We start from the raw sequence: 26,235 nt of genomic DNA, 5'->3' as shown, positions 1-26,235 counted from the left end.
ACGTGTGGACGTGGGGTGGAGGAACATGTTTTCGTAGAGAGTTTGGTTATTGGGTTGAGGAGCTTGGTTATTCTGATGCAGACAAATCATTTCTCAAGGTGGAGAAATTTTGGAGCTTCGTTCGTTGCACCGAAATTTGAGTCAAGGTGGAGATTTTTAGAAGTGTGACTCAAATAGGAGTCTAAATTGCATTAAATTTCTTACCTCTTTGGGACTCTTTTAGGGCTAGATTTTCTACTATATATACAAGGCTCCTCTGTCAATTTTATTGAAGCCTTTTGCTGTATTGTACTCTCCTTTCATAGTGAATTAATAAAATATCGTTCCTTCTGTCAGTTCTTCTTTTACTTACTTTAATCTTGTTCTTGGATTATTTGTGATATTGTTCAATACTTCAATTACAACAAATTGTATTAATTAAATCTCAATTCCTGCATTATTGGTCAATCGGTCTCAACATATACAATTTCACATATTCTCAAATTTTGAAAATTAACTCGTACACGTTTATGAGTTAATCTTGGCATATTGTTTACTTCATAAGATAATGTATGACACACTAAAAATCACATTTTCCTAATCAATCAATTTTAATTGATTTATTAGTAAGAAAAATAAAATTTTCCTAGATTTTAAAATCTCAATTGGGGAACAATAATGCTGCTCTTAAGTTTCATGGGTTCACTCAAATAATGATGACATGTCTTCACTAAATATTAGTTAATTTTCAAATGAGAAGAGTGGACAAAGTTCAAATATAGACTTATTGAAGGAGTAATGCTATTCGTTACCATGTGTAAGCATTAGTCCGTAGTTTTACATGGTATTAAGTTCTTGTTTGAGCCTCATTTTTTTTTTTTTTATCAAAATCTATTATTGAACAATGATTTGACCTCGTTTTAATCACACATTTTTAATAAAATAATATTAAACATAAATTCAAAATTTTTATTATTTTTTAACCACACATTCTTCATCATAATACTATTATAAATGAATTTTTGACACTAAAATGGAGCTCAAACAAGCTCTAAATGATTGGTGCATTTAATTACAAATCCTTGTGACTTATTTAATTGAACTTATAATGTTTAAACATCTAAACTAGTATTAAATAGCATTAATTTTTTTTTGAAGTTTCAAAGAGATAAACTCAATTTTGTAACTAACTATTTAACAAGTGACAACACATCCCTAACCACATATAAACCCCTCTCTAATTAAGAGCATTTTCAAGAGACTCTTTAAACGCGAGATGCTCTCTATTTTAAAAAGTAAATTCTTAAAATCATGTTTTAAGAGATTCTTTTATTTTATATTTTAATTTAGAAAGTGGATTTGCCTCTCCAAATTTAAAGAACCAAACTCACTTTCTATAATTATATGCATTTAAAGTATTTCAATTTTTAATGTATGAAAATAATATAATAATCTAGAGGAAAGTTAATTAAAATGAAAGATAAAGAAATATAATAAATATTTTTTTGAGAGTAGTAAAATTATGTGTTATATTTAAAATGGTTGTTGGATTATTTCAAAATTTTTACTTTTTAAATTTATAAATACTCTCTAAATTATAGAATATGCTCTTTAAAAATAGAGATTTTTTTGAAAATGTTCAAAGTCCATTGCATTTATGCTAGCACGTTTCCAATGAAAAACTCGAATCTTTGACTCCAAAATGGCTTTGGGCTAGGCAAAAAAGTGACCAGAAACATAGGGGTAAACAAAAGTTGTGTTTTTGGAAGGCATCACTGCTGAAATTAATAAAATATTTTATATACCATATTTTTACCGACTACTTATCAAACCAAATTATTCCACGTTTTATAAATTGTTAAACAAGTTAAGCACGTTTTTTTTTGCAGAAAAATTCGATGAAAACGAAGGAAAAGGAATCAGTACACCCATAAAATGACCGTATAGAAGTTCACTTTCAACATGTAGGCCTATTAAGATAACATTTCTCCATCCGTTCCATGGATTTTTGTGAACGTCTCTAAGCCTATATTAATTGCAACATGGAGGAGTCATATTCGAGTGCATGATGTGTACTCCAAGAAATATCATAGGAGGCAAAGTATTAGGGGTAATTATTACAAAATGTTCGACTTTTTCATGTTATTGTATAAAACGTCCATACTTCTCATCTTTTTTTACATTTTCCCTCATATTTTCACCTTTTATTACGGAAAATATCCTTTTTTAAATTTAAAAAATATATATAAAATGATCAATATGACCTCCTATTTAAATAAAACAAAAAAAAAAAGAAAAGAAAAAGTAAAGAACAAATTGTAATTGTACTCCCAAACTTTTAAAAAAATTACAGATGAGTCCAAATAAATTATTAAAAGCAAGAAAACTTTATTAATTTGTTTGTAGAATATTTTATTGTATGAATGTATCGTAAAGAATGATACTATAACAAACAATTTAATAACAAATTTGTCATCCATTATTTGATAAATTAAAGAATTTTGAATAGTATGTGTTAGAGAATGTGTGCTTAAAAGTAAAGAAAATTTATTGGTTGGTGTGTATATTTAATTATGTGAATATGTAGTGGACAATGATATTATAGCAAACAATTCAAAATTTTAAAGGCCGTCAAATAGGCCTAAATTTTTAAAGGTTGTCAAACAGGGCTAAAAATGTCAAAATAAAATAAGTAAGATTGAAACCCACATACTTATACTTATCTTGGATTAAAATAGAAAAAATAAACAAATAAAAAATTCTATCGCCCTACTAAGTATCCTACCCACGCCCTCAAAATCCCATCCAAGACTAGACGCAATTGGGAAAACATTGTAGAGGGCGAGTTGGTGGGAGTGAGTTGTAGAGAATAATTTGGATCGCAGGAACTAATTAAGAGCTGGGGTTGCAAGGGACGAGTTGCGATAGTGGCCTTGCAAGGGTGACTTGTGAATCAATGTACCTTGAACTTTCAAACTTGAAATGTTGAAAAGTCAATAACTAAAAAAAAGAAAGAAATATTGGCAATAAATTTCCAAGTTCAATTAGTCAAGGGTCTCGTCTTAATTTTCGCCTATAACATTCTCACACTTTTTGATCTTATCTCTGAATACATCCTTTTCATTATAGTAATGTTATCTATTTACATTGGTTTTATCTAGCTTGACTTTAACGCCGATCTATATGACAACATGAAATATTAATGATATATTGATATAAATAGAAGGTCATGTAATTCATTTAATTGAATCTATTATATGTTATCATCTAGACTGGTACTCTAGTACTAGCTAAACTAGATAGTTTAATCTTTTCATTTTCTTGGGGTCGAGCCAACTATTTACTAGTTACTATTTGTGGGCCTCATACGAATTACCTTAATCTTAGGGCCTGATTGATTGGCCATGAATTCCATGGAAAATTGAATTCCACTTTCCATCTTTCACATTGTTTGATGTCACTTTTTTACCATGGATATAGATTCAATTAAATGGATCACATGACCTTCTATTTAAATCAATATATCATTAAGCTTAGGGTCTCGTCTTAATTTTGCACACTTTTTGATCTTATCTCTGAATACATAATTTTCATTAGAGTATCAGTTTAGATGATAATATATAATAGATTCAATTAAATGGATCGCATGACCTTCTATTTAAATCAATATGTCATTAATCTTAGGGTCTCGTATTAATTTTGCACACTTTTTTATCTTATCTCTGAATACATCCTTTTCATTTGAGTAATGTTATCTAATTATATTGGTTTTATCTAGCTTTACTTTAATGCTGATCTATATGACAACATGAAATATTAATGATATATTGATTTAAATAGAAGATCATGTGATTCATTTAATTGAATCTATTATATTATCAGCTAGACTGATACTCTAGTACTAGCTAAACTAGATAGTGTTATTCTTTTCATTTTCTTGGGGTCGAGCCAACTATTTACTAGTTACTACTTTGTGGGCCTCATACGAATTACCTTAATCTTATTTCATTTTCTTTTCTTCTTTTTCTATTAAATTTTAAATTTTAATTTAAATTAAAGTCAACAATAAATATTAATCACTTAGGGTCTATTTGATTGCAATAATAGAATTTGGGTGGAAAGAAAACGAATTTTAAGAAATTGAATTGCCTAAAACATATTTTATTGGGAATTGTCGATTAAATATGTTTGATTGATATAATTTTTCACTTGAAAAATGTTAAAAAATTTTATCTTTTGATGTTCATTTGACTTTGTTTTTCATGAAAATTGTCAATTAGAATGATAGAATTTGTACAATTGTGAATAAAATTTATTTTCATTGTTCAAAAATATTAAGAAAATAAAAAATAAAAACCTAGAAAGGGAAATCAATTTCCACCAAATCAAGGAAAAAAGGGGTCACGTGGAGCGTAGGGGGAAGAAAAATCAATTGCCAAAAAAATTATACTAATCAAACAAGGGAAAATGTGGAAAATCATTTTCCATGGAAATTTTATTGTATCAAACGGGGCCTTATTTCATGAAACCCACACATTTCATCATCTTTTATTAAAATTTACTAAAAATTTGATTTTAATCCTACCAAACAAGGGCTAATTATCACCGTTCGTTCTTTCTTGAGAATTCCCGCAGACTTAGATGCTCATAAGAGCATTCTTTTCTTTCTTGATCAAAGTTGTCCATGAAAGAAAATTCTCTGTGGGCTGTTGCCATAAAAATACAAAAGCCATAACATGTGGAGAGAACTCTTTTAACTGGGGTCTACTTTTTAGCTTTCCGCTGATCCTCCTTAATTGCCAACCCCTACAAATAATCAGTTATTGGCTTAATCCCAGAAACAAATTAAAATTTCCTATTCTTATCTTCTTTCTCCTGCCTCATCATGAGTAGACTTGGGATAAACACTAATACACATGAAGATGCATATGAGCTAAGAAGAGGGCCATGGACTGTTGAGGAAGATGATCTTCTTGTTCGCTACATAACTAGTCATGGCGAAGGCCACTGGAATTACTTAGCTAAATTTGCAGGTACATCATTTTTTAAAAACTTTCGTAATCTTCTTATTTTGCAGTATTAATTTCTGAGTTTAATTTCACGTTTTAATGTGGGGGTGTAGGTCTTAAGAGAACAGGGAAAAGCTGCAGGTTGAGGTGGTTGAATTATTTGAAGCCTGATGTTAAGCATGGAAACCTCACCCCACAAGAACAGCTCTTGATCCTTGAGCTCCATTGCAAGTGGGGAAACAGGTGGATACTTTGCTATAAATTTTGATTAATGATTGTAATTTGAGGTTCTTTTTGGGTTCTGTACACTTATCTCCTCGACACGACACTGTAATTGCAGGTGGTCAAAGATTGCACAGCATCTACCAGGAAGAACGGATAATGAAATCAAGAATTACTGGAGAACTAGGGTGCAGAAACATGCCCGGCAACTTAAGATTGATGGAAATAGCAAGAAATTTCATGAAGCAATCCGACGGTTTTGGGTACCAAGATTGCTTGAAAAAATGGAACAAAATTCTTCAGCAACATCCTCTCCCTCTTCTTCCATCTCTACCTTGGAAACTCAAACTCCCATAAATACTACACCATGTCCTAAATACAGGTTCCAGGTGAATAATTCTGATCAGCACAAGGAATATTCACACAGTAACTCATTAGAATCTGGGATAATTTCACAGCTGACTGCAGAGAATTCAGAAATGAATACTGCTTATAACAATTCATTTCAAGATGATGGTTACCATGTGGACATTAGCAGTAATAACATTTTAGAAATGGAGTCGCAGCAGGAGATTTTGCGCTCGCAGTGCCAGCAGATGGAAGAGATTGATTGGTTTGGCGAAGGAATGGCTGGGACTTTTTGGAATGCTGGTGAATTCTGGGATTTTAGAAAATCATAATTACCAGACTAGGTCTCAAGGTTCTTGCTTTTGTAACAGGGCCAAGAAAAAAAAGCTAATTATGTATATTTATGAGTTTAATGTTTTCCATGTGCTTTTAATCTTTACCTACTCATTGTAGTCTATGATAATGCTCATGTCTTGCTAGCTGGCTTCGAGTCATACAAGTATTGCATGCACGTTTGGTTAAGCTTCAAAGTTACTTTTAAGTAAATTTTCATTTGTTATGCACATAACCGTATAAGTATTTTGCATTTCATGTCAAGGATATAAAATATAAGAGTGAAATAATAGGGACGTTCCTGTAAATGTTGATTATTCAATATACTTGATTCGTCTACAACTCGAGATTGAGTCAATTATTCACATATTGACAACTGTAAGATTATTAATGAAAGATCAAAGATTATGTCACCTCAAGAATACAAAATCGAATTGACAATTTAAAGATCTTAGTGTTGTCTAATCACATAAACTATAAGACACTTTAAACTTTTACTGCTAAAATAGAGTCATGGAAAAAGTGAATGGCCCTAGCTCGCATGATAAACCTAATCATGTAGGAGCCTTGAGCTTTTGCCATTTCTAGATATATATGAAGTTGGGCAGAGCAAGTTAGGAATGATGAACAGTGACACACTGACACATCAATTCATATTCAGAGATCATCTTTGGTGAGAGCCTGAATTGCCCTAAAAGCATGTTACATCGCCCCTAAAATTTACATGCCCAGAAAGAAAGTAGAGAATGCTTAATATAATCTTCATATTTGGACGGTATGTTACTCATCCTCCATTTAATTTTTTATAATTTATCTTCACTCTCTCTACATCCTCTCTTACACGTGAAACTCACAATTTTTTCAATACACCGTCCCATATGAGATGATCTTCTTCTATCCTCCATTTTGCTTGTTACATGTACAACAATCCATATATTCCAATACGAGCCCAAATCGTCCATGAGGAGAATGAGGATGAGGACAAACTGACAAACGACTCGACCTATTTGCCACCTCTAAATCTACCTTTGAAAAAGGATGGCCGCTCTACCCAACTTATGTTGGAAAAATGGTTATGAAATGGATCAATTTTGAGCCCAAATTTTAGTATGACCCACCTTTTAATTAATACGGGATCTAGTATATTCACGTTCTACCCCGCGAGATGATTAACGTGATATATTCATTTGTTGAAAACCATTTAGAATTGAATGAAATATTAAGTGTTAAAGTAACCCACATAAAACTAAGTATTATGGAAGAATTTGATTTTTCAAACACTTATTCCACATAGGAAAGTTAGGAAACTTTGGTGTGGTTTATAAGGTGGAAGTTTGGGAATTGGGTTTGGGCCCCAAGGGGTACCAATAGTCTTTGGAAGAGGGAAGACCTATATCCTATTGAGTTCAGTCATAAACTCACACCCGCGCGTCGTCGCCGTCTGGCCGACACAAGCACAGAAAGGCAAAATTTAAATTTTTGGCTTATTCCGGGTGATTTTTTGGTCTGGATGGGATGTTTAAAAGTCGTCTGTTCCGAGTTTTTGAGGTTTGTCTAAAAGGTGATGACTGTTCGAATGGCCACGAACAAGTCTATAAATTGTCTGCCTCTCTGCTAGTTTCATTGCAAACTTTCTGTGCTTTGAATCGTATTCTCCTCTCTCTCGTTCTGGTATTGTTTCGAAGTCAAATACACTTCGTTGAGTTCGTTGAAACTCCTGCAGATTGCAGTGCTGCTTCCGTAGGAGACGAAAATTCGTTCTATCCTAGGAAATGATTGCTGGACGCCTTTAGCACCATTGAAGGCAGCAAATTCATTTTAAGGAAATATCGTGAAGTCGGTGGGCTCGAAATATATTTTGGATCATGTTGATCATTTCTTACATTCAAGTGATTCTGTCGGATTGTTTTCGAAGGAGTAACTTCAAACTCTAGAAACAACAATCTTAAAACGAATTTCGCTATTATTCTGTAACTGTTTCTACTCCTTCTTACAGTTGATCTTCTGATTGTGTTTAAAAAATGGTAGCTTCTGATACCACACTCCCGAATACGACCAGGGAAAAATAAAAAAAAAATTTAATGAGTTAGATTTCAAGCGTTGGCAACAAAAAATGTTTTTTTTATCGGACAACATTAAATCTAGTTAAATTTCTCAAAGAAGATGCGTCTTCATATACCGAGCAAGACAGTGATACTGAAAAATTGGCTACGGTTGATGCATGGAAGCATTCTGATTTTCTGTGCAGAAATTATGTATTCAATGGATTGGACAAAACATTATACAATGTGTACTGCAATGTGAAGTCCGCAAAAGAACTATGGGAATCTTTGGATACCAAGTATAAAATCGAAGATGCCGGGACGAAGAAGTTTATTGTCGATCGATGTTTGGACTATAAAATGGTTGACAGCAAGACTATCATATCCCAAGTTCAAGAACTTCAAATCATACTTAGCGACATCCATACCGAAGGAATGAAACTAAGTGAATCATTTCAAATCGCTGAACTGATTGAGAAATTACCGCCTTCATGGAAGGATTTCAAGAATTACATAAAGCACAAGCGGAAGGAAATGAAACTTGAAGATATCATTGTCCGATTGAGAATAGAAGAAGACAATCGCAAGACTGAAAAAAGGAATGGTGCATCTCATTCAATGGAATCAAAAGCCAACGTTGTAGAATGAGGCTTCAAGACTAGCAAAAAGAGGAAGCACAATGGTGAAGGACAAACTGGTTCTTCAAAAATTGCTAAAAAGTTTAAAGGCAACTGTTACAATTACGGCAAGGCGGGACATCGATCCAAGGATTGTCGAAAACCAAAGAATGTGAAGGGAAAACCTTACTAGGCCAATATAACAGAACATGAGAACCTCACTGATAAGGTACAAGACATGAATCTTTCTGCAGTCGTCTCTGAATGCAACTTAACTGGAAACATTAAGGAGTGGTGGGTGGATACTGGAGCTACTCGTCACATATGCTCAAACCAAGGGATGTTCTCTACCTACAAAGTGATGGATCATGATAAACATCTCTGTATGGAAAACTCGTCATCTTCTAAAGTAGAAGGATATGGGAAGATAGTGCTGAAAATGACAAGTGGAAAAGAGCTCACTTTGAATGACGTTCTTCATGTGCCCGATATTAGGAAAAACTTGGTATATGGTTCTCTACTAAGTAAAAACGGGTTTAAGCTAGTATTTGTCTCAAACAAATTTGTACTCTCAAAGAATGAAATGTTTGTAGGAAAAGGCTACCTGAATGAGGGGCTCTTTAAGTTGAATGTAATAACTGTTGTACCTTCAATTATGAATAAGAATATATCTTCTTCTTACTTGCTTGAGTTATTTCACATTTGACATGAACGATTAGGACATACAAATTATAACACTTTGCTTAGACTAATCAAATTAGATTTATTACCAAAGTGTGATTTGAATCATAATCACAAATGCGATATATGTGTAGAAATCAAAATGTCACGTCTATCCTTTCGTTCTGTTGAAAGAAATATCGAACCCCTAGATTTAATTCACACTGACATATGTGATTTAAAATTTGTTCAAACTAGGGAAGGTAATAAGTACTTTATCACTTTTATCGATGATTGTACTCGATATTCCTATGTGTATTTGCTCAAAAGCAAAGACGAAGCAATTGAAGTATTTAAACACTACAAGTTAGAAGTTGAAAATCAACTTAACAAAAAGATTAAGGCCATAAGAAGTGATAGAGGTGGTGAATATGATTCACCATTTGAGAAATTCTGTTTGGAACATGGAATTATTCATCAAACTACCGCGCCTTATTCTTCTCAATCTAATGGTATTGCTGAACGCAAGAATCGAATATTGAAGGAGATGATGAATGGTATGTTAATAAGTTCTGGATTACCGCAGAACTTGTTGGGGGAAACCTTGCTTTCTGCCAACTATATTCTTAACAAACTACCATATCGAAAAACGCATAAGATACCTTATGAAGTATGGAAATGTCACAAACTTAATTATAAATACTTGAAGGTATGGGAACATTTGGCTAAGGTAGTAGTTCCTAAATCTAAAATGGTTAAGATAGGGCTTAAAACCATTGATTGTGTATTCATTGGTTATGCCTACCATAGTAATGCGTACAGATTTATGGTATATAAGTCTGAAATACCCGATATGGATGTTAATACGATTATTGAATCAAGGGATGCTATATTTTTCGAAAATACTTTTCCTTATAACATGCACAAAAGAGATCTCGTGAAAATGAAGAGACTATAGATCAAGAATTTATAAATGAACAACCTATACAAAGTAAGAGAGCTAGGACGTCAACCTCCTTTGGGCCTGACTTTCTAACATACTTGTTAGAAAATGAACTTCAAAGTTTTAAAGAGGTTATGTCATCAACCGAAACTTCATATTGGAAAGAAGTTGTTCATAGTGAAATTGAATCCATACTACAAAATCATACTTAGGAATTAGTAGACCTCCCTCCCGGTAATAAGCCTTTGGGATGTAAATGAATTTTCAAAAGGAAAATGAAAGCAGATGGATCAATTGACAAATATAAAGCAAAACTTGTCGCTAAAGGCTACAAGCAAAAAGAAGGTCTTAATTATTTCGATACATATTCTCCTGTGACAAGAATCACTTCCATACATATGCTTATTGCAATAGCAGCATTGAATGGTTTGGATATATATCAAATGAATGTTAAAACGGCTTTTTTGAATGGGGAATTAGATGAAGAAATTTATATGGACCAACCTGAAGGATTCGTGACCTCAGGACAAGAAAGGAAAGTGTGTCGACTTGTTAAATCACTATATGGATTAAAGCAAGTTCCTAAGAAATGACATGAAAAATTTGACACGGTTATGATGTTAAATGGTTTCAAAATTAACGAGTGTGACAAATGTGTTTATGTCAAGAACACTCCAAATGGATATGTCATGGTATGTTTATATGTAGATGACATGTTGATTATGGGTAACAATGATACCATAATTCAAACTACAAAAAGGATGCTAACAAGTAAATTTGAAATGAAGGATTTAGGTGTGGTCGATGTTATATTAGGAATTAAAATTTTTAGAACATGTGATAGTCTCATATTGTCTCAATCACACTACATTGAAAAGATTCTTGATAAATTCAAGAAATATGATATTATGCTTATGAAAACACATATGGATGTTAGTATGCATCTTGTTTCCAATACTGGTGATAGTAAGTCTCAATTGGAATACTCTCGTATTATTGACAGTTTAATGTATGTCATGAATTGCACTCGACTTGATATTGCTTATTCAATTAGTAGGCTAAGTCGATATACAAGTAATCCAAGCACTGATCATTGCAATGCTATTGTTAGAGTTTTAGAAAACATACCCAAAATTTTGAATTGCATTATTCGAGATATCCAGCAGTACTTGAAGGATACTGTGATGCAAATTGAATATTAGATACTATCTTTACACTTTGAGGTGCTACAATATCATGGAAATCTTCAAAACAGACATGTATAGCTAGATCAACAATGGAATCTGAATTCATTGCATTAAACAAAATCGGAGAAGAAGCCGAATGGCTATGAAACTTTCTAGAAGATATTTCATGCTGGACAAAACCTGTGCCTGCTATATGTATCCATTGCGATAGTCAATCAGCAATTGGTATGGCACAAAATGCAATGTATAACGGTAAATCTCGACATATACGTCGTAAACACAATACTGTTTGACAATTGCTCTCTACTGGCATTATCTCTATAGAGTATGTGAAATCAAAAGAGAATATTGTAGATCCGCTAACTAAAAGTTTAACAAGAGATCAAGTCGAAATTTCATCGAAGGGGGATGGGATTAAAACTAATAAAATAATCAAAAGTTTCCATGGTGGCAACCCAACCTAGTTGACTGGAGATTCCAAGATCTAGGTTCAATGAGACAACCGAACTGTGAAAAATTTAGTATGCACAGGGAAGATTTTACTCCTACCCATTCCTATGATGAGCCAGTGCCTAGCAACCTCGAAACATGTTAAGATACGCTTTTAATGACTTCTATATCTTGATTCGTTCAAGTGGAGTATAGCAGAATCTTTTTTATGGAAATCACCTATGTGAGTGAGAAGGGGCCGCTTCTAAGAGAATTAGGTGAAGATGAATTCTCTAAAAACCACTCATGAACCAGGAGGTGTTCAAGGCCAAAATAGACACAAACGTGAGAACCAACTGTGTTCGAAGAAAACTGTGTGACTTTTATTGTTTAAGCTTCCATAAACGGCTGACTGTTCAAAGCAACTTGCTATTGATTGGCTAAGGAAATTCGATAGATTTTATTAGGAAAAGTTCAAAGTCATTGACTACTTATCCCAATACAGTCTTCTTCAATTTTTACTTTGAAAAACATATCAGATGCTATTGTTTGGAAAATGCCAACATATTTCATTCATGTGGGAGATTGTTGGAAAAATGGTTATGAAATGGGTCAACTTTGAGCCCAAATTTCAGTAGGACCCACCTTTTGATTAATACGGGACCTAGCATATTCACGTTCTACTCCGCGAGATGATTAACGTGATATATTTATTTGTTGAAAACCATTTAAAATTGAATAAAATATTAAGTGTTAAAGTAATCTACATAAAACTAAGTATTATGGAAGAATTTGATTTTCCAAACGCTTATCCCACATAGGAAAGTTAGGAAACTTTGGTGTGGTTTATAAGGTGGAAGTTTGGGAATTGGGTTTGGGCCCTAAGGGGTGCCCATAGTCTTTGGAAGGGAGAAGACATATATCCTATTGGGTTCGGTCATAAACTCACACGCACGTGCTGCCGTTGTTCGTCCGGCCGACCAGCTCGGCTCGGCTCAGGTGGATTTTTGCACTATATTAACTTTTTGGACAAAATTTATTTAAAATTTTGGGCCAAATTGTAAATAATCAAATTCTTGGGTACATTATGAATTTTAAATTTTTGGCTTATTCCTGGTGATTTTTTGGTCTGGATGGATTGTTTAACAGTCGTTTGTTAACCGACCAAACAGTCGACTGTTAGCCACCTGTTAACCGACTTAACAAACGCGACTTTTAGAGCAACATGTCTGTTCCGAGTTTTTGAGGTTTGTCTGAAAGGTGATGACTGTTCGAATAGCCACGAACAAGTCTATAAATTGCCCGCCTCTCTGCCAAAAAATTCACACCATTTTCATTGCAAACTTTCTGTGCTTTGAATCTTATTCTCCTTTCTCTCGTTCTGATATTGTTTCGAAGTCAAATACATTTCGTTGAGTTCGTTGGAACTCCTGCAGATTGCAGTGTTGCTTCCGTAGGAGACGAAAATTCATTCTATCCTGGAAAACAATTGCTGGACGTCTTTAGCACCATTGAAGGCAGTAAATTCGTTTTAAGGAAACATCATGAAGTTGGTGGGCTCGAATTATATTTTGGATCCTGTTTATCATTTCTTACATTGAGGTGATTCTGTCGAATTATTTTCAAAAAACTAACTTCAAACTCTAGAAACAACAACTTAATGGCGTTTTCAACTTAAATATCAAGTCGTGTACTCAATCTGAAGTAGTCTCGTCAATTAAATTTATCCTTAATAAAGTCGCACCTAGGCATGTGATTTAACAGGCTGAGTTTTCATGTGAAAGGGCACTTAAATCTTAAAGTAAATATACATATACTTGTCCCCTTTCGAATTTCCGTCAAATCATTCTTTTCACAATCGATTGTGAGGGGACTGAAGGGACCATAACATATTTAAGTTACTTTGAAAAAGAGTTGTTGGCCGCTTCTATCTCATTCATTAATAGAATTGAAGTTTCATCCAAGAATACGTCCCATTAAATGTCTGATTTTCTTTAGTGGTCGGCCCCTCCAAAAGAAACTAGACTTCTCGTACACGGTGAGAAATTTTCCACCATAATCCTTTGTTTTTTTCCCTCTCGTTTTTAGTCGGCAATCGAATGAGGTTAAGCCGTTAAGGATGATTCCACGTTACGTTTATAATTTTGATTCATGTATTCGGATTTTGAGTTTTTGCTACTGAATCTTGACAATTTATTATCTATAGTTAGATTTATATGGAGTATATGATTTTTGGAATTAATTGCACTCAAATTACTTATATTACTATCTTTTATCTCTTTTCTCATCACAATCTTTAATATGTTGCAATTAGTGTAAGTTCGATTGGGCATTTTAAAGGAATAAATTTATTTATCATCTTAAATCCTTATGTAGTCTAGCTAAAAAGGTTGATAAAAATTTAAGTCAATTAACTTTAATCACACATTTCAAGAAATTCATAATTTTTATTAATTTTTTAGCCACACTTTTTATCAATTTTTATCAACATATACTAAAAATATGATTTTATTTTATTTTTTTTTTCAAAACCAAACATGGGCTAAGGGTAAAGATGTAAATCTCATTTGTTATGGCAAGTCAGTAAGTTTCACTTAATTATCATCTAATTATAAGTTAAGATGAATAGTATTACACTAAATTAAAAAAGCACCTCATTCAATTAAACAAAAAAAGTAATTGTTGGCCGAAAATATATTATTATCAAGCCATAGGTGGCCTCCAAATGCTTACCACATAGGGGGGATGTTATATGTACCAAATCATTTACCAAATGGATGATCGAATTGACAAGTGTCGCACCTTTGTTGGAGTGGACAGACGCCCCTCCAATAGAGGGGCGCCACTTATCAATTCAGTCAAAAATTAAGTAAGACATTTGATACAAGTAAATTAATTTTACCACATAAGAGTGGAGCACTTCATAGGACGCAACGGCCACATCATAGTGACTCGCTCAGAGCTTTGCTTTTCCGTAAAAATTAAAAGTGGATGAAATCGTCAAATTCGTTAATTAAAGAGTTGAAATTATCGTTCACACAAAGATCGTATTATCTATTATTCATATACTTTAATCCTATCTATATGAATCAAAAGTAAAAAAGTAACATATATATAGTACAGATTAATTTACTTTGCCAAAGGAGAATGATATAAAGTTGATCGATGTATATGTGAGAGTAGATGATTGGATGGAAAAATTGACTATATTTTTAAACTGTCCAATGATGAAATGTCATGTGACATCATATCAATACATGTGGCACTGTAGCATGATTCAAATAGTATTTGTTGTTAAAATTGAAATTACCGTCTATATTTATAAACGCTGTCAAATGGTTACCAATTTTAATATTTGATCTAAACAAATAACTCATCTCTTAACTCATTACCATTCATAGATCAACTAACAATTAATCAGAAAATTAAATGAATTAAGCATAATAATAAAAATGATACACCACCGTGAACAAAATCATGTCTTTGATAATAAGAATCAAGTGTTCGAGTCAAAACTACATTGTTCGTTCTAACTACGAATTTAGCCAAAAAAATGTCATAATTATACATAAACAAAAAATTAGTAACATCTTTGAATTCAAAGAAGACTAGAAAAAAATTTAAAAAGAAAAAGAAAATCGACTTGCTGTCTTGCACCAAGCTTGAATTTCTTCAGCTTTGCAATCTTTGAAATCCCCAAATTTTTGCTTTATGTCTGTGCTCTAAAAAATCTAAGTTTGCCCTCATGAAAAATTTAAATTTAATTGCATTGTAGCATGACTCCTTTCTAAATTACTTGTAATAGTAGTCCAATTTCATCGAAATTCCATTAAAAAAAAATGAAAAAACCAAAAAAGGTCCCTCCTCCAAAGCAATTCAGTCCGATTTCCCCAAAAGTGGTCTAGAGGCTACGAGCAACAACTTTCTTGATGAAATTCGGGACGACTCCACCAAAAGTGGGTGGCCGCCCACTACTTTAATATTTTTTCAACTTTGCGGCATCAGTCCTCGAAGTTCGTTCTGTATTCTAGTTTAGTCCTTGAACGTTCTCTAGCCCCTAATTTAGTTTGAAATTTCTTAATTTTTCCAACTGCATCCCGTTTGGCTCCAACTTATCCCTTGTTTTGTCAATTCTGGGGGAAAAAAATATAATTGATACCAATTAAGCTGAACAAAGGTTATCTGATGCAAAATTGTAAAACTTGAAGGCATGATATAAGTGTAAGAATTAATTTATCACTCACACTAATCATAATCGCTTTGCCAGAATGAACGAACCATGTCAAGGCATAGTAACCTCGGCTAAAACATCCATGTCTGAGTCTGTAGCATCAAACGACTATATATGTGTAGGGACACTTTGAGGTGGTTCCCACTCTAACGAACCTCTCAGCTAGGTAACGGATGCCGTCGGATGGCAATCCAAATAGTCAACCTTAAAAGGCAAAGCTAAAAGAAAACTTATTTAGTCCTCGTTTGGGAGAGAGAAGAAGTCAAACTTTACGGCTGAAATAATAAAATAACAGTAAAAAAATCAATTTTTTGGGGGTGAAAAATCACTCTCAAACACCCTCTTAACTTGAAGAAAATCAAACTTTCCATGACTCATTTGACACCAAGATGGACCTTGGTAGTACCCGTTTCCAAAGGGTTCGCGGCTGTCCCAACTAAAAGGCTAGCTGGGTTAATAACCATGTCGTCCAAGACCACATCATCGTTGGGTGCAACTAATGATGGGCTCTATGGGCCGTATTTGGGCTAATGGATGTCCAGGCATCAGATGTAGGCAAACTTATATTAGTTCTTGCCCTTCACAAGGCAATCTTAGAAGCCACAGAGCCATGGTTCCACGACAAATTTTTGAATCATTTAAGAACCTATTTACGATCTCCAAAGCTTAATTACATGATTGCTTAGACTAAAGTTTCACTGGACCGTCTAGAAAGTTTTGTCATAGAAGAAGAACAGAATAGATTAGGGATATCAACGAGTTGAGTCATGCCAACTCGCAAGCCTAAACTTGAGACTTGGGCTCGACTCAAGTAAAAATGATTCAAGCTTTTTTTGGCCCAACCCAAGCCGGGCTTTAACTCGAACAAAAAATTTAGGCTCGACTCGACCCGAACTTTTGGCTCAAGCCTCTTCGAGCCAAGCCGACTTGTGTTATTTATTATTATCATTATCACTACTGTATAAAAATGGCAATGTTTCACTACTGTAGAAAGAACAGTAGATTCTTCCATTTTGTTTCACTGTAGCTTTTTTTTTTTTATTGAGAGAAAGAAACGATGTCGTTTATTTTACGTGTTTGATACAGTGACTTTGTTGCTTTTCCTCAATTTACACGACGTGGAGGATTATGTCATAGAGCCCTCTTCACTCTTTTTCCATTTTCACACGCTATAGTCATACCTCTCTATTTCTCCACACTATCTCTTTCACCATTTTCACCATTTTCTCACGCTATCAACCATGTATCTTTAGAAAGTTTATTTTTTAGCACATAAGTAAGTTTAAATAAAAACATTATTTTTATATATGTATGTAAAATGTATATAGTAACCATTTGGTTGACCAAAAAATAATATCAATTAAAATGTTTAGGAACCGTTTAAATAATAATTTATTGAGGGGTTAATTTAAGAGTAAAAGTGTGAATTCCATAAATATATGATTGAAAATATGTTTGAAGAAAAATAAATTTTAAAAAATGAAGATCAAACATGTTAACAAATGAATATATTTATTTTTCGAGAAATGAGTTTTTATTATCATTTCATTTTTATCATGAAATGATTATAATCTTAATATGTTAGATTGTGCTTCTCAAATATAATTTTTAAAATTAATTTTTATAAAATAATATATTTTTATGATTTTTTTTTTTTAGTAAAATAATAATAGAGGCTCAAGCATGCACGGAGGCTCAAGCATGATGCCTCCATTATTATGCTGATGCCTCCATAACATATTATATTATAAAATTAATAAAAAATTAATTAATTTTTAGTTTTTAGTACTATTATATTTCACCTTCTAAAATACAAAAAAAAAAAACCATAAAACCATATTACTTTATAAAAATTAATTTTAAAAATTATATTTGATAGATTATGTAATTTTAAAGCACAATCTAATATATTAAGATTAGAATTATTTCACGAAAAAATGAAATGGTAATAAAAACTCATTTCTCGAAAAATAAAATATTCATTTGTTAACTTGTTTGGTCTTCATTTTTTAAAATTTATTTTTCTTTAAATATATTTTCAATCATATATTTATGGAATTCATATTTTTGCTCTTGAATTAACCCCATCAATAAATTATTATTTAAACGGTTCGTAAACATTTTGATTGATATTATTTTTTGATCATCCAAATGGTTACTATATACCTTTTACATACTTATATAAAAATAATATTTTTATTTAAACTTACTTATGTACACAAAAATAAACTTTCTAAAAATACATGGTTGATAGCGTGAGAAAATAGTGAAAGAGATAGTGTGGAGAAATAGAAAAGTATGGTTGTAGCATGTAAAAATAGAGAAAGAGTAAGCCTCCATTATTTTATGTATTTTTCTTTTAAGAATATTAAAAAAATTAAGTTAATTAAATGAAATTAAATTATTGTATTGAGAGCCAATAAAGGAAAAAGAAAATAAAAAAATGTACGTTGGAGCACACATGAGCCTCCGTTATTATGGAGGCCTCCATAATAACGGAGGCTCATGCTTGAGCTATCTCGATGGAGCCTCCGTATTATGAAGGTTAGGCGGAGGCTCTATCATGATAGAGCCTCCGTATTATGGAGGCATTGCCTCCATAATATGTATATATTTTTTAATATATACTAAAATTATTATTATTTTTTAATGATGTTGGCATGATGTATGTGTGGAAGAATATTTGTCAATTACCATAAAAAAAATTCTACACAGAATGCAAAAAATAAAAATGCATAATAAATACTCTTATTACGTTAATAAAATTACAATAATTTTTTTTTTTTTTACAAATAGCATAAAAAAATCATTTTTATTCTCAACAAAAAAACACATTTAAAAATTAGCAATTTCATAACCAAATTTTTTTTTTAATCTTCGGAAATACAATTATAAAAAAAGAAGCAATATTGAATTACAACATTTAATACTTAAAAAATTCAATATTAAATAAATTTTATACATTTACAACAAATTATAAATCCATATATGCAGCTTACCATATTTGCAGACAGTTTACCGTATATGCTGTCTACCGTATTTGCACCTTACTGTATATGCTGCTTATTGTATTTGCAAGTTACCATATTTGCAAACAACTTACCGTATTTTCACATTACCGTATATGCCGCCTACCGTATTTGCAACTTACCGTATATGCTCCCTACCGTATCTGCAATTTGCTGTATTTTTATATACCAATTTTTGCACTTACAAATACCGAGAATACAGAACACCGTACATTTACTTACCAAACCAAATTTCAAAAAAAATTCTAGATTTTTATTTTTTCAATATAAGTATAAAATAAATATTAAATATATATGAAGCACAAAATATAAATACATATGAATATGGTGCCGAGAGAAATCAGTATCGTAGTTTTACGTTAAAAATAAATTTTTTTTCAATTTAAAATTCTTTTTAATTCTTTTCTCTTCAAATTTTTTACTTACAAGTAACTTTTTGTAAAATATTTTCTGTCTTATACTATTTTTATTTTTTAATTTTTTAGGAGGTATGGAAATTGCATTTTGCAATGTTTTCTTACAGTATAAATATTTTTTAATTAAAATTGAAAAAATTAAATTTTTTCATAAAGAAAAAAGAATTAAAAAGTATTTTAAATTGAAAAAAAATATATTTATAATATGAATAAACAAATAAAAAATAAATAAATGAGGAAAAAAAAAGAAAAAGAAATCTCCATGCATCCTGCGCTAATGTAATGAACCAAACGATTAGATTTCACCAAATATTTTGAATCTTCAATCAATTTTGAAAAATTTACAATTTGGACGCTAATAAAAATACAATAAATACAAAACTCGTGCAACGCACGTGTCAAAGACTAGTTATTATTATTAATAAAACACATCATGTGTGCAAGCAGGTCCACCTGCCTAGGTTTATTTATTTATTTGTTGTTTTTAGGCCGGCTCTTTACAGGGCAAATATGGCCCGAGCCGACGAGCCACACGAGACTGGTTCAAGTTGGAATTTTTTCGGGTCGATTAACGGGCGATCTGAACCAACGAGCCAAATTGACACTCGTAGAAGAGATAGATACTTTGTAACTTAACGAGTGGCAGACTAAAAGTGGTAGAGTTTTGCAGTAACGATGTGTGTGGGTAGCAGTCGTCAACGCAAAGGGATTGGGTGAATTTTGGATGGGTTTTGTTGGGGTAAGGTAGAGTGAGTGGTTAGATGGAGAGGTGGAGGTTGATGAGAAGATGATCCTTTTTCAATTTTTTTATTTATTTATGAATATAAAATAATGTAAAATTATCATTTTACCTTATTAAAATAAAAATTTTTTTGGTTAGATCGTTAACTTCTGCTCAACAAATGGTGTAATTGACGATTTCATCATTTCGTCCTTGTGTTGCAACTATTATAAAGGTTTCAGATTGTGGGGGCACACATGAAACGTTCGCACATAGTGTATGATTACATAATGTACAGTGTTATGAAATGAGTGGACGAATATGATATAATATGAATTATATGATCGCATACAGAAAACAAGATTAAAAGTAAGAAGAGATTGGTAGAGAAATCGAGTAATTTTATTAATTGACAATGGAGAGAAGAATACAATTTCAGTAACCCATAAATTGGGAGAAGAATCAAATATATATAGGGATAATCCAAGTTCTAGAAGCAAAGCTGTGGATGAAATAGAATGTCCAAAAGTTTCATTATCTTGATTAGGGGTGGGAAAAAAAACCGACCAAATCAATCAAAACAAACTGAGTCGAGTCAGTTTGGTTTGGTCTGGTTCGATTAATTTTAACTATTAAAAAGTCGAGTTGGCTTGGTTTCGGCTTAAGCAACCAATTAATTAACCTACTGACCCTGCAAATACATTTTTTTTATTTTCATATTTTAAAATTCTTCTTTTAAATAGAAACACAAATATAATTTTGTCTCAAATAATTTGTTTATCATCTGTAATTTTTCTACCAAAATTTTAAATATCAAAAGGAAAAAAAAAAAAGCAAGAAGAAGATGAAGTGTTTGATTTAAATTCCGAATTTAGATTGTAGTCTTGCGTTCATCGGTGTCATTGTTTGTTGATATATATATATATATATATATAATGATATTGGAAAAAATTGATTCTTTACTATTTACATTATATAAATTATTGATATGCATTATGCAATAAAAAAAAGTATAAGAATTAAAAAACAAATTTTTAACCCAATATAGATAGACAATTTCCTTTTTATATACACAAATTCCAAATCGATAACCCAAACCAATCTGGTTCGGTTTGGTTTCAACAATTAAATTGGGTCGGTTTAGCTTGGAATTTATCCAAACCAATCAAGATGGTTTCAGTTTCAGATTGAACTCAAAACCAACCGAACCCAAACCATGCCCAAGCCAAATCTTGATATCTTTAAGTCCCACACAAATTTCATTTCTCAATAGGGCTTCCAAATTGAATTTCAACTAGAATTTGCCAATAGACTTCGTATACAATTCCAAAAACATTTCAAATAGAATTCTTCTTAATGTGCACTTTCATTAAAACTCTCAATTATTTTCATCAAAGAATTTGGTTCATGTGCACTTTCATTAAAACTCTTATTATTTTCATCAAAGATTTGGGTTATATCCAAATTCTAACACGTAGCATATATAATTTTGATTATTATTTATTTAATTAAGGTCTTAAATTTTTATTTTTTTCATTTTTTTTATTAAATGGAAAGAAGAAGAGTGGAAATTTCACACTAAATCCACGTGAATTTTATTTTAAACGAAAGTTTTCAAAAGTTTTTTGAATTCCACAAAAGTCTATAAAAAATTTAAAATGAAAATCCATAGAAGTCTATAAAAGATTTTTACTAATTCCTTGCAAATTTATAAACGATTCACAAAATTCACAAAAGTCATCACTTTAAAAAAAGTCTATCAAAATTTTCGAAAGTATCAATTGAATACAGAGTCACTGCTCTTTATTTTTATGTCCCAAAATCCTAAACACACAAAAAGGAATAACTTTTGAACCACTCTTGAAAAGAAATTTCTCCACAACCATTAAAATAATGTGGAGTAACAAGAAACATTAATAAACATTACAAGACAAAATTAGTTTGATCAACTCAAAAAACACTTGGATTGAGCTGGAGCCGCAAAAATGATTCCTGCCTCTGCCTTCTCATTTCTTCATAAAACTTTTGAATAAACTTCTCTGCTTTCTCATCAACTGAATCATCTTCGCTGCATGAATCTGGTATTAACGACAGTTCTCTTGCCACTGAATCTCTATAAAAAGGCAATGGATCTATTTCTATTCCCAAAGGGTACCTTCCCTCTTCTCCTTCAGCTGTCAGCACTCTTAAACACTTAGAAATGAAGATAATGGAGGAAAATTTCTTCAAGATTTTCTGCTTTTTCGACTTTCTGTGGAACTGAATTAGAGGGGTATTTGAAGGAGAGAACTCATATTCCTTAATATACCTATAATTATAATGATTGGATTTTCTTGTTTTCTTGAGAATGAATCTTGGAACGGTGGGTTTTCTCATTTTGGCCATGAAATTTGAGATTTTTAGCAAAAGGGGTGACCTTTTGTTGTGCATTTTTTTTTTTTTTTTTTTGGGGGGGGGGGGGGGGGGGGTTGAGAAAGTTTGCTCTGGGTTTATTCTTGAATTGAGTGTTGGGCATTTTATTGGTACAAAAAGGAGCACGAAGTTTGCAAGAATCTGAGGAGTTGAGTGGTGCTAGGCTGTAAAAAGGGCTTAAGGGTCGGTGTGTACTTTGGAGTTTTGTATTGGATTTGGGATCAACAAGTAGCCGTTAAAGTGCAGCTTACCCGGCTTTCAAATCTTTGTCGGATTATTAAAAATTGTGAAAGAAAACCCCATTCGTTCTGTTGCCCATGGCCCCTTAGAATACAAGCAGAAAAATTTTGAATGTGCCCAAGAATATAATTCTCCATTATTTGAGGAAAAATGATTTTTTGGTTCAAATTGGTGGACTCATTGAAGCAAAAATTATTTTGTTAGACAAAGAAATAATGACAATGTTGAATTGTCTCTCTTCCATCTCATCAACAAATTATTGTTGATCTTCCAAGTTACCCCATCCATAAAGATCTCTATGCGTGTACCCTTTGAGGGCTATGGAAAAAAAGCTCACGGGTAAAATGGTAAATCACTTTTCCAAGTCCAGGGCAAAATTGATAAGTGTGAATTGGGACTCTCGAAGCGTGTCATGAAAATTTATTGACACTGCAATTTGCACCATGCTCAAAATTTTACAATCTAATTTTAATCTGAATCAAATAGACGCTAAATATGACGTTATATGAATCCAATTACTAAATGTTACAGAAAATCCAAATTAAATCAACAAACTTATAAACTAGGTTACCATAAAAATAAAAAAAACTTAAGGGGCTAAGCTCAGTATATGTGAAGAACAAGAATCCGCCACTCACTTTAAGATCCAGCATCAAGATCCTGAACCAAAGTAAACATGACAACAAGCTAGCAAACTCAGTAGAGACTTGTTTAGACTAAAATCTGGTTTGCTTCTCAATTTGTTATAATCAACAAATCTCGAGAATAATCAGACGTCCCATTTCAAATTTATAGGCGGCATGATAAACCAATTAACCAAATGAAGATAATTGTTCCATATATCATCCTTCCATTTATCATTAGACTCAGGGGCGGACCCAATGAAGGCCCTCTGCAGGCAGACGCTTGCACTGGACTTTGGGCCGCCCCATTTATCAACAACCCACTAAAGCTTTAGAAAAAAAGAAGTGGAAATTACACAATCTAATAGATTTAGATATTCCATTTCACAAATCATAGGTAAAGTTTACTATTTCAAAAATCAGATATTTCATTAATTAATTAATATATTTTAAATATTAATAATTGTATTACAAAATTTTATATATATATCCTACCAAACCATAAATTTATTACATTCATCCCTTTCATTTTCTCTCTATATCTCTTCTCCCCGCTGTTTCATCCCTTCCATTTTCTTTCTCTATATCTCTCTAAATCAAGCAAACGAACACAAAGAACGAACATCAGAAAGGAGAATTTGATGTTTCTGATGAGAAGGAGCAAGAAGATAAGGAGGAGAATAAACGAGAACTAAATGAAAGTTCTTACGTGATTCTTCCATTGAGAAGCAGAGTTTCTTTGAGAAAAATGTCAAATTCATCTGTTTGGGTTACCGGCGAAAGTGGTTCAATTTACGAGAGATTTTGGAATGGACTACAGTGGGTGATTGCACCCCATGATTTATCAGTATCAGCAGGCTATGCAATTTCTGTATTCATGGTGAGATGTGGTGGTTCTGTCAGCGACGATTTTAGTGGTGCTGCGACTAATGACAGTGGTGAGGTCGTGGTCACAACTGTTGGTGTGGTCATAGATGATTTGGTTGATTGTGACAATTAAATTAGTTAATCTGTGACCAATAAACTATATGTGACCAATTAAAAAGATAATAATGTGTGACAAAAAATTTGATAATCTGTGACTAATAATTTGATAATTTGTAACTATATAATAAGTTATGACTTATAGTATTTGTGATTTGTGACCAATAAATAAATATTGATTTATAAGTTTTTTGATTTGTGGCCTATAAAATTTTTGAATTGTGACCGTAAAATAATTTGTGACATAAAATTTATGATTTGTGACTAAAAAATAATAAGTGACTAATTAAATTGTTAATTTGTGATCAAATTGTATGGATCTATAATCTAAATATAATTAATTGATTAATTGATTGATTAAATCATAAATAAATTTAAATAAAAATATGATTTTTGAAGTTTGAAACTTCTTTTCTTAATTTTGAAATGTGTGATACTTAAGCTCTTATTTATGAAATTTTCCCAAAAAAAAAAAATGAAAATGGGCCAAATAATTGACCCAATACTATAAAGTGGAAATTACAAGTAACCATACATTAAAAATCCAATTATCTAAAATCAGGCCGAACCTTTACTTATTCATAAATCAGATTTTTTTTTTCAATTAGATAAATCATGCATAATTGTATCCCATTATTTTAGAGATTTAAAAAAGGAAAACTGCCGTGCATTCCCATACGTCTAGTCTAATCCTACACCACGTCCATATTTTCTTCATCGATTCTCGCGAATTTTCAGCACCCAACTCCAGTATCCGGCGAAAATCTCCGACGTAGTGGTCACAACCGTTGACGTTCTATATACTTCCATTAAAGTAACACCTTTCGATTTTCCACCCATCTCTATGTAAGCGACTTCCGATAGATACAAAAAAATGACCCGTTCAAGCAGTGCAAATCGAGCGAAGAAATCGGAAGGCGAGTCTTCGGGTAGTGCAAGTAAACGGAAGGCTGAACAAATACGGGAAGATTCTCCTTCCAAACGGCATAAACCACCACGATCAGTCCCATCAAAGAATGCAAAGAAGGTTTGTTTTTTAAGTTCAGCGAAATTTTTCTTTAGTTAGAAGATGCATCTGGACATTGAAATGGATGGGTAAAAATTATGTTAGACGAATTTTTTGTTTGGTGACAGACCATGCTATCTATTTTTCTGGACATTGTTATTCTATTCAAAATGTATAATAATTTAAACGGATAGTACTGTTGTGTGATTATGAGGGTTGAGTCAGGAAGCCTATAAGGGGATTTGTGACCTATTAGTCATTGTTGTGGCCTGTGTGTTCATCGGTAACCAAGTATTTTTTTATTTGTGACCAATGCTGAGGCATTGATATACATTTGGAGGGGAATTTTTGCAGTTGTTTGTGTAAATCTCCTTTTCAAGTTCATATTCATGCTGTGACCTTTATAACAATGTGTGACCAATTACTTATTTTGTGTTGTGACCAATGCGCAGGCATGGAGATTCATCATACCAGAGAATAGTTGGTTTCCAAGTAAAATCACGATTACACCTACGAAGGGTGTGCTGTCAAATTTCAAAGCCAACCTTAATGAAGACTAACGACTTATACTGCAGAACACATGTGTTGCACATTTCATAGAATGCGATGAAATTGTTGTACAGTCGCAATTGATACACTATTTCCTGTTGAGGCAGGTTCGGTAGCCCAATGAGAAAGAAATGTGGTTCAATATAGCTGGGAGGTTTGTAAGATTCTCCGTGTCGGGAGGTTTGTAAGATTCTCTGTGTCGGAGTTTTGTTTGGTGACTGGTCTTAGATATTTTGGTGATGTGGATATGAATCG

General features: G+C 32.3%; 1 protein-coding gene across 1 annotated transcript; it reads left to right on the top strand.

Annotated features, from left to right (window-relative positions):
- Positions 1 to 4,632: 4,632 nt before the first annotated feature.
- On the top strand, positions 4,633 to 6,088 carry LOC111399001 (transcription factor MYB62-like). The gene is made up of 3 exons (XM_023026197.1): positions 4,633 to 5,012; positions 5,102 to 5,231; positions 5,329 to 6,088. Exons 1-3 carry the CDS (start codon positions 4,865 to 4,867, stop codon positions 5,888 to 5,890), a joined length of 840 nt encoding a protein of 279 aa, XP_022881965.1. The 5' UTR covers positions 4,633 to 4,864; the 3' UTR covers positions 5,891 to 6,088.
- The last annotated feature ends 20,147 nt before the right edge of the window (positions 6,089 to 26,235 follow it).

The sequence above is a fragment of the Olea europaea genome, chromosome 8, assembly GCF_002742605.1.
Source record: "Olea europaea var. sylvestris chromosome 8, O_europaea_v1, whole genome shotgun sequence".
NCBI lineage: Eukaryota > Viridiplantae > Streptophyta > Magnoliopsida > Lamiales > Oleaceae > Olea > Olea europaea.
The sequence above is the reverse complement of the archived record's forward strand: the minus strand, read 5'-3'. Positions and strand labels throughout refer to the sequence as shown.

Bases quoted from the DNA above. Each gene is read 5' to 3' on its own strand.
- LOC111399001 (XM_023026197.1), top strand. From the start codon at position 4,865: ATGAGTAGACTTGGGATAAACACTAATACACATGAAGATGCATATGAG. The intron at 5,013-5,101 runs GTACATCATTTT...GTGGGGGTGTAG, and splicing joins TTACTTAGCTAAATTTGCAG to GTCTTAAGAGAACAGGGAAA. The intron at 5,232-5,328 runs GTGGATACTTTG...CTGTAATTGCAG, and splicing joins CATTGCAAGTGGGGAAACAG to GTGGTCAAAGATTGCACAGC.